Below are 9,490 nucleotides of genomic sequence, written 5' to 3'. Positions count from 1 at the left end.
ACACACACACACACACACACACACACACACACACACACACACACACACACACAAACACACACGATAACAGTTAAGGAATTGTTCATGATTTTTAGAGTTAGATAAGAAAGTTGATACCGCTAAAGAGGTCAAAACTCCAGCAACATTTGTAGTAAATACTGATGCCGCTCTCATGTCTGTACTATAAACATATAAACTAAGCTAACCAGCTGCTAGCTGTAGCTTCATATTTACAACACAGACGTGAAAGTGTTATAGATCTTCTCATCTAACGTTAACTCTCGGCAAGAAAGCAAATAAATGTATTTCCCAAAATGTGTAACTATTTATATAGGGATGCAATTTAGTGGATTTTCAGAATATGTTTAGAGAAGGCATTTTTAAAAAAGGTTAGCCAATTAATAAACTACTTATAGGAATGTATGAGCCTGGAAACCAGACAAATCTGTGAGCTCAAGTTTCATTTGCTGTGGCAGGTATGCTAATTAGTCTGGCAATGCCAGGCTGGGAATTTATAAAATGCTAAAAATATGTGAATAAAGAAGCTGACCTATCACCTTGGAGTATTTTGAGAGCAAGATGGAGATTAGGGCAATCCTTCATCTGTTGAGGAAATGACATATTAATGAATCTAGTTTTCAAGCCACAACAGAAGTGAGTTCAGGTCTGACATGTTTAGATGATCAGTAATGGGTAAGTTTAAAAAAACATAATAATGTATTTAAATACACCTTTTTTAACATAATAACAAATTGTTCTGATCTTTTAAAGTGCTCCCATTTTCCATTTGTTTGTTCTATGTGTTTGAAGCCGTCCGACCACAACAAATCTGCTGCTGTTATTCAATGAATGTTACATTGAAATCACACTGATCTCCTCTTGTCTCGCATCACTGAGACTAAGGTGTATTTACTTCATGGGTAAACTGCCGCCAGCTGATTCTCCACAGACTACTGAAGGTAAACAGCACCCTCTGCAGGAGCACAAGTAGCATAGTACAGAAGCTGGCTGCTCACACCACCACACACATGGGTTTTAATTCACAGGAAATATTAAGCAGAGAGCTTTACTCTTTAAAATATGACATTGTGAGTCCTCCCTCATAAATATGCATCGGAAAGAGTTTAATGAGATTGTGACTCTGTAGGATTAGTTTAGTTGTGATGAGCATAGAGGGAACTACATAACAATCTACAGTAGCTGGATGGGGACATTTAGTGTTGCAAAAATAGTACTTATATCATTGCAGACCTGGACTCCCTCAACATCAGTTATTCTTATTTGGATACCACTAGAATACAGCACTACACAGTAAATAATAATAATAATAATTACTATAATTAACTTTACCATAGAGGCACTAGAGCAGTCCTTGGCCTCAGAAATCAAACAATCCTGTGACTGTAAAGTGCAATTGGAATTCTTTGGAACAGAATTATTTTATTGGCTGTCAAAATTAAAAGCTGATTTCAAAAGCAATATTTGGGCAGTGTCCCTGCTGGCCAGGACTCTGTGATGAAAGCCATATTTCTCTCTCTCTCGTACAGTAATGTCTCTGATGTCACTTTCCAATAAGGCAAAATGCCAGACAAGTAATACAAAAACTATACGTGCATTTAGAAGATTATACTTATAATAGCATGATAGATGAGCAAAGCTTTGTGCAGCAAAAGTTTCCTCTGACAGGAATCAATTATATTTGGTTGACATTGAAATAAAACTAATATGGTGTTGAACTGAAGAGAAAGCAACTGGGTCTACAGAAATCATCTTTATTTGACATATCATGTGAACTATTGTCATTAACCTCAGTAACTGGTGACATTTGTGACAACAAATGACATCCAGTATGGATGTCATTTGTTGCCAAAATAAAAACAGACAAGTAATACTGTTAAAGTATAGAACACTATATAACTGACACATTCCCCCTTAACCTGACGGGGAATCTTGATTGTAGTGAGGAGAACATTGCCAACATATTGGCAACACGTGAATGAAGTAATATAATAACACAGATGTCAAGGCTGAGCCAACCAATCCAACCAAGCCAACCATCTCTGACATATATAAGGCTAAAGCTCTCCAACTGTTTGATAAACAAAACACGAGTACAGAAGGGTTGGCCACACAGTCATAAGGATGACACATTACACGTCGTAGCCAGGGCCAAAAACTAGCTCAGTGTTGTTAAAAAGGCGATTACACATCTGTATTGCGCATAAACCTACAAAACCATCCCGCATCGAATGTCTACGGATCTATTACACTTGTGCAGAGGGAAGATTTCTCCTCCTTTAAAGAGAAACATGCACAATCTTGAGGAGCATAGAAAATACACAGTTTAGACTGATTGCAAATAAATAAATGGGAGCTCTTAGAGTAGTGACATCTTGTTAGAGGATTCTGAACACATAAAGAAGGATAAGGGGGGGGGGGGGGGGGGGGGGGGGGGGGGGGGGGGGGATTGACAGAGTGCAAGTAGGAGACAAAGAGGCAGGAAGAGTTTGGCTTCCACTTCTTGTCCATTTGTTTTGTCCTCTCAGCTGGATTGCTCTTCATCTCCCACATAAGAGCCGAGCATCACGGCTGGACCCTGGCTCTTCTCCCTGTAACAGATTACAGCTGGTGTCAAACATGTACAGTTTCTCACTGAGACGTTCTCTTATTAGCCTATTCAAGTGCAACAGTGTATACCATTTGCCACATATCACTGTACTAGCTATCTAATGCATGAAACGCAACATACCCTGTAATATTTTCCCTTAATATTAGATGAAAAATACATTTATTCGGCCTGTGTGCAATGAAACGCTCCCTTACCAATGTCCATGATGGAAACCAGGGATGCAGAGGAGGAAAAGCACACATCCTGTGTGCAGGCTCGGCAGGACGCTTCCTCGTCTTCATCATCATCGTCACAGCAAGTAGATGATATAGGAAAGGAAGACGAGGCCGACGATGGCGAAAAACATTAACAACAAAACGTCCACCATGATGGAAAAGGTGTCGGAGATGGACGATGGAGACGCGAGAAGGACACGCAGCAGAACAGCAGCAGCACTGCCGCCGGTGCAGGACATCGGCAGAGATCGGAACCGTTCGGAAAGGGCGAGAATGAGCCCGACCCTCCCCCTCTACTGCCTCAATTAAATATAGGAAAGGAGGGGGTTCTCTCATCTCGTGTTTGGTCTTTCGTGAAAATTGTCACGACAAGCTACGAACTCAAGTCCCTAATAAACCTCGAAGAATTAAATCAACCAAAATGTTTTATTTTGTCATTGTTGAGGGCGATACCCAAACCAGGAAACACGTGTAATAAATAAATACATTAATTAATAAATAAGGAAACACAAGTGTGACCTAACAGACGAAACTCCGGGTAAAACTCCCAAAAACAGGACGGCGATTTCTATCGTCAACGATGATAATGTATCCAATATGGCTTACTACTTTTTATCCGACATAACACAGTACATGTTGTGATCGGCAAACTAATTTACAGACATAAAAAAACACTCAGCTGCCAATTTATTACAGTAGTTTGCTAAAACCAATGCACTCCTGCAATAAATCCTTCATGATTTAGAGAAATGTTACTTTAACTCTCATTAAATTGTATCAACACTTTCCCTAAAACAGTTTCAACATAACCTTTATGAATGTAGGATTTATGGCAGGGCCGTTGTACTAGACTGAATAGAATATAATGCCTTTATTGTCATTATACACAAGTATACGGTACTTGTGCAACGAGATTAAAGCAATCCCTTTACAGCGTTGACACAAAAATATATAAGAATATAAGATAACAATATAAAATATCAAAAATCTAAAATCTAAAGTCAAAGATATAAAGGGGGGGCGCACAGTCCCGACCCTCAGCATTAATTTGAGCAAGCTGCCCCCATAGACTTAGAGAGGGTGTACCTAATAAACTGGCAACTGAGGGTTAATAATTCTGCTGTGGCAGAAGGACCATAATCTCAATCAAACCAGACATTTCGCAATTATTTATCTTCACAGAAAATGTTTCCCCAAATGAATACATTACCACTAGAGAGAAGAAATGGAAAGTTAGCAAAGAATACTCTTCATCTTGTGTTAAGAGGCTTATTGAGATGTATCTGTAGCAATGCTCAATATGCTGGCACTAGCCCCAGACTGCCAACGGGCCGAACAGCCCAGGTTTACTGTCAGTTTGATTCATTTTTGCACCACTAAATAAATACAGTATCAACTAGGTGGGTACTGCATTGTGACCTTATGTTGTAGGGCAGTTTATTTCAGTTTACTGTGTTCACGTGGTGCTTACTCCTTAATACATTGTGTTCAATCACATTACTACAAACTGAAATACAGAACACATTGGGCAACATAGAATTATTTCAGCACAAGGGGTTTCCAGTGCAGCTGCCATCCAGTCCACTGTGTGCACCGCTCATGATGGTAACTCGAAGATAAGATGTTACATGCAAAATGCATAGAAGGAGTGAGGTCTGAAGGACTAACGTTTGTCCCACCATGCTGCTGCACAACATAAGATGCAGTACAAACAGTCTGAGAAAAAAAAGGACATTTTATTGAATCTGCAGAATCATAAGTACAATTTGAAGTGCTGTAACAGGGTAAGAGGAGATGATATCAGGTCCTTAATTCTGAGTATGTATTCAGAATGAGTTTTGAATACAAGACTTACTGTATGTCAATATGCATATGGTCTCTTTATTTTTTTTATTCAAAAAAATAACAAAATTATACAAAAAACAAAACAATTTAAGATGGAATGCACAAAACCGGTCTGAATGCTAAACCCGATTGCGGATTACATGATTTCACTCTGCGAAGTCTACGGTATATAACCAGTATAGAAGCAGGGAATGATTGATCAGAAGCGCAGGAGCCTACAATGAAGGCTGAAGGAACGAGGGATCTGAGCAGGCGGGGGGACAGGATACTAGACAGAAATAGAGTTATGATATAAAGTTAAGGTTCAGTATGTGAGTGATGCCAGAGCAGAAGAGTGGTATTTTGGCGCAAAGAAGTTAACTCCAGACTAATATCCAGGTCAGACTAACAACTTGCCCGGCCTCACAGTCTCTGAGATCAGTCAGATCGGCGCTCTCGTTCACCCCCCTCCCCCAACCCAGCCTCGCACACTTACATCAACACACGCCTACATTTTAACCTTGCCCTAACAAATCCATCCTGAGCCACACTTACACAACACTAACCTGTCTTTGACCACTTTTCCTCCCCATTTCATTCAGAGCATCAACAGTCATAACATCACCCTCGACACAAAAGAAAGTTTAGATTGGATTTAATCGGCAGAGTAACAGAGGCTACCGGTGTAAGTAGCTTTGTGATTAAATTAAATTTAGGCAAACTTCATTATAAGCCATGAACAGCAATCATTTCACTTTAAGACAAACCAAGCCAAGAAAACACTACTGTGAGCTCTAAAACAGCTTTACAATCTAGCATCTGTTTTGCAAATTAACTTGTCCGGTTGTCAAGTTGAGGTTAATGCAAAATACAGGCATGCATACAGTGTGTTGTTTTTGTTTCGTTTGTCTGGCAACCTATAAACCTTTTTGAGGTGTTGTTTTCTGAATCAGTCATCAGTCACGAATCATCACATTAGAAAACTTGCAAAATGTTGTCATGTTCAACACCAACTTGCATCAAACTGGATTTTGTCTGTCAACTTTTAAAGTTGCATTATGTCCCCTCAGTCACATTCACAAACAAATATGAACCCCTTTAATCTGTAGGCAAGCCACTCCCCAGAGCACCATGACCTGTAAAAACATTTCCCCTAACTTACCTTTATGATACAATTGTACAACATCATCTAGCTACGCAGTGAGAGCCTTGTTTCTTTAAATAAAGGCTCCACCCCACCTTAGAAACGGAAAGCCTTGATCGCTCATGTCTGTGGTAGTCACAGTGCATCACATGAGAATGAAACAGCAAAGGGGAGGGGGGGAGGGGAGAAATGGTCAATTCTTTTTTTTTTTTTAAATCATATAAAAGGTCCTCCCAGAAATACAGTTTCTAGAGTGGAATGATACAGCATTTCCATGTAATAGCCAGCAACTTAAATGCTTGATTTTGTGTTTATGAACCAACCTTTCTTTACATAGTGACCACCCACCACCAGCTACGTGCTGGTAAATATTGGCCGATTATCAAATATCAAAAATAGTTAACAATTTTGGGATTCACCTGCCAGAAAAAAAGAAGGAGCTTCCTGTCTTCATTAGCCGGCCGTGATGGGCCCGGCTTTAGGAATGTTTTCAAGACCAGGGCATAAAAATCATTAATTGTATGTGTACTTTAAATGACATTCTGTAACAATGACTCTTTTCTTAGAAGGTCCAGAATATTAAACAGCATAAGAGAGATTCACTGATCAGAAACAGGCTTGAACGTGCAAGCAGTCAACTGATTTCTCAATCCAGCTGCCAGCACTGTTCTCACCTGAACCTGCAGGTATCTAATACTGTGTATGCACAAGTCTAGATAAACACTTCTGCCTTGGTTCATAAATTGAGTTGCTGGTTTATTTATTTAATACACTGACTATTTGTTGTTGAAAATAAGCATCTTACAATAACAAGAAAGGCAAAGATAGAACAGCATGAGAACAACATTTACCACAGCCGACGATTCAACAATTTTTCTCACATTAAATGGAAAATAGAGACAGGAATGTTTACTCACAAAAACGGTGGAATGAAATTAAAACAAGAGAAAGATACACAATACAGAGTTGTGCTTGGCATCTTTTATGTATGTGTTTTCTTGGTGATTTTGTAGCAAAAGGGGGAAGGACATGACCTTTTCCCATCTCCTTTCTCCAAACAGTCTAACCTTTCCACCATAACTTTGTGATTCTCTCAGGACCGAAGGCATTCAGGCTGCACGAAACAGGAAAAATAACGTACACACTCTACATCCACACAGACAGAGGTGATGTATTCAGTGCGGCTGCAAGAGATGGACTGATAAGAGCCACTAACTTGTCCCTGATCCCTCCTGTATCCGACACGCCCGAGAAAGGCAACGACAGGAGATGCTCTTCAGTTAGGCTACGATTCCAGTATCACAACGACACCCACAATGCAGTGCTGAACACACCCAATGGCGAGATGTGTGTCAATCTATAAATATGTTAAAAACCTCTCTGTTAAGACTGATAACTGGCTTATTGGTGCAACAGCCAAAGGGTTAGAGGTTAAAGGAATGTACACAAGTCAAATGTATTCAAGCTTAGTTCTGATAGACTGAGATTTTACACTGTGTTTCCAGTCTGGCCAAGATCACGATATATGATGCAATATTATAGAAAAATTAAAACAAAAAGAAGCCTAAACTACACCCACCCACACTTCAACCTTATTTCCTCCACAGAATAATGCCTGCAACTGTGGAGACTTGTGTGGGGGGGGAGCTATTCTTTTTTTCCTAATTTTTGCATTATGTTGTGCTAGGATTAAGTGCTCTAGATAGGATGGAACTGTGTGACACGGCAAGACCCCTGACATACTGCGATCAACTGTGAGTTTATCTTTTAAGACTTTCGTTTTTCCACTTGTGACAGCACTTGAGAGAGGAGTCAGGTTCGGGAAAAGATAAAGCGGATGACGAACATCCAAACAGAGACGGACATCAGCACAGACAGAAAGACAGACAAAGAGGCAGGCAGGCAGACAGAGAAAGACAGACAATCATATAGGTAGAGCATGTCTGTGGTGGAACCAGGGAGAGCAGACCAAGAATGCAAGGTGGGGGGGGGGGGGGGGGGGGGGGGGGGGGGGGGGGGGGGGGGGGGGGGGGGGGGGGGGGGGGGGGGGGGGGGGGGGGGGGGGGGGGGGTGTAGGGTCTCACGGAACAGATTAGGGGACAAGAGTAAAATCAAGAGAAAGCGGCATTAAGATGAGATGGCACTGGGCTTTTTCCTTTCCTTCTTTCCCTCCCTTTCTCTACCTCCTCCGTTTTCTCTCCCTCTTTTTCTCTCCCTCTCCCTCAGATGGCCTCCACGTAGTTGGCAGGCAGCATGCCCTGCTGGCCGGTGCGCTCCACGCGGCCGTACATCCAGCCCTCGTCGATCTGCTGCACGTCCATGATCACATCTCCGTCCACAAAGGACACCTCGTCTTCATCGGCGGCGGAGTAGTCGTACACAGCCCTGTACCGCTTCTGTGTGCGACAACAAGTTCGGCTGGTTACGGGTACGGAAGAAATCATCTTTGTAAGAGTGTGTAAGAGTGGTACATGCCTGCCACTAAACTAACTATAGCAACACTATTACCAGGGATAGATGCTTACCTTTAGTTATTCTAAACGTTTTTCTAAACGTATTTAGTAAGTCTAAATAATCCATTATGATTTCCTAAATAGTCCAATAATCTTTATTTTTTTGCTTTACTTATGAATACAAATTATGTAGTGATTCCTTTCAGGTTTGGAATTCATCACTGCAATGGAGGACCTACCCCTGCGCTGGGAGGCGGGGCGGCGGCCGCCTGTTGCACGGGTGCAGGAGTGGGCTCATAGTGGAAGTTCTGAGAGGCTGCAGGCGGCTGGTATCCTGGTCAGACAAAAGGACAAGCGGACAGCAGATGAATGAGCTGGACACGGTTTATTAATACTCAGACGCCAGACTTGCTGGGGACTAGAACGTGATTGTTGTGGGGAGGAGAAATACAATCGTAAATCCATATCATGCAAATACATGTAATCACTCCTGTTTGTATGGCTGCATAGACTCTTTGAGAGAGTGATGAATTCAAAACCATGGCAAGCCAAGACGTGCAGCCCATGGCTCTGGATTTACAACTGAACAATACCTTTCTGTTTAAGTTTAAATACAAACAGCAAGGACATTTAAATACGTAGCTGTAACTTTGTCACTGAACTGCAAATACTTCAAGTAACTTTCTGCTCTAATGTTCATAATGTTTATACTTATAACTTCAAAGTTGCTCGTTTTGAGCTTTAGCAACCAATCTTTTGGTTTTGGATTTCACCATTTAAATGTCACAATAGGCCTAATTAGGATTATTTTCGTGAATTTGAAATACTGCAATTTCTGCAGCAACGCCCCTTTGTACAGCTAAATGGACTGAATGCAGGGGAGGGCAGTGAACAAGTTCCAACCAAGATCCCGGAGTGGTGTGACGACACCCAGCCTGTTAAGCTCATACAGCCTGGGGCAGGGATGGACCGAGAAGGAAAATGTAGATATTTGGTATACTTTATTCAGAGAACCAAACGTATCTAAATATCAGGGTTACTCAAACATAAAAAGGCTTAATCTAGCCATACAGATAGTTTGGGTTTTATTTATTTTCAAGAAGATGCTTTCTGTAAATTAAATTCCTCTCATGCTACTACTTTTAATATGACTCCTACTGCTGCTTCTATAACTATAGCCCGAGTGATTACTCGGTGCATTGAGAGAGAGAGAGAGAGATATATA

At 41.1% G+C, this 9,490-nt stretch overlaps 1 protein-coding gene and 2 long non-coding RNA genes across 3 annotated transcripts in view; 1 reads left to right on the top strand and 2 right to left on the bottom strand.

Moving 5' to 3' along the window:
* The first annotated feature begins 1,829 nt into the window (after window positions 1-1,829).
* The window catches only part of LOC117958463, an 18,796-nt gene continuing 11,135 nt past the window's right edge, over window positions 1,830-9,490 (top strand). Inside the window, exon 1 of the long non-coding RNA XR_004659723.1 lies at window positions 1,830-2,159. This is a non-coding gene — a long non-coding RNA (uncharacterized LOC117958463). The remainder of the gene's footprint in view (window positions 2,160-9,490) is intronic.
* On the bottom strand, window positions 2,538-3,284 carry LOC117958460. Its single transcript, XR_004659720.1, has 2 exons — window positions 2,824-3,284; window positions 2,538-2,609 (listed from the first exon to the last, which is right to left on the bottom strand). It is a non-coding gene; the product is annotated as an uncharacterized LOC117958460 (long non-coding RNA).
* The window catches only part of lasp1 (LIM and SH3 protein 1), a 23,438-nt gene continuing 21,923 nt past the window's right edge, over window positions 7,976-9,490 (bottom strand). Inside the window, exons 6-7 of the mRNA XM_034894867.1 lie at window positions 8,505-8,599; window positions 7,976-8,208 (exon numbers count right to left, since the gene is read on the bottom strand). Coding sequence (XP_034750758.1) covers window positions 8,035-8,208; window positions 8,505-8,599 — 269 coding nt within the window. The 3' untranslated portion in view covers window positions 7,976-8,034. The remainder of the gene's footprint in view (window positions 8,209-8,504; window positions 8,600-9,490) is intronic.

The sequence above is a fragment of the Etheostoma cragini genome, chromosome 15 (genome assembly GCF_013103735.1).
Source record: "Etheostoma cragini isolate CJK2018 chromosome 15, CSU_Ecrag_1.0, whole genome shotgun sequence".
NCBI classification, from domain to species: domain Eukaryota; kingdom Metazoa; phylum Chordata; class Actinopteri; order Perciformes; family Percidae; genus Etheostoma; species Etheostoma cragini.
The sequence above is the reverse complement of the archived record's forward strand: the minus strand, read 5'-3'. Positions and strand labels throughout refer to the sequence as shown.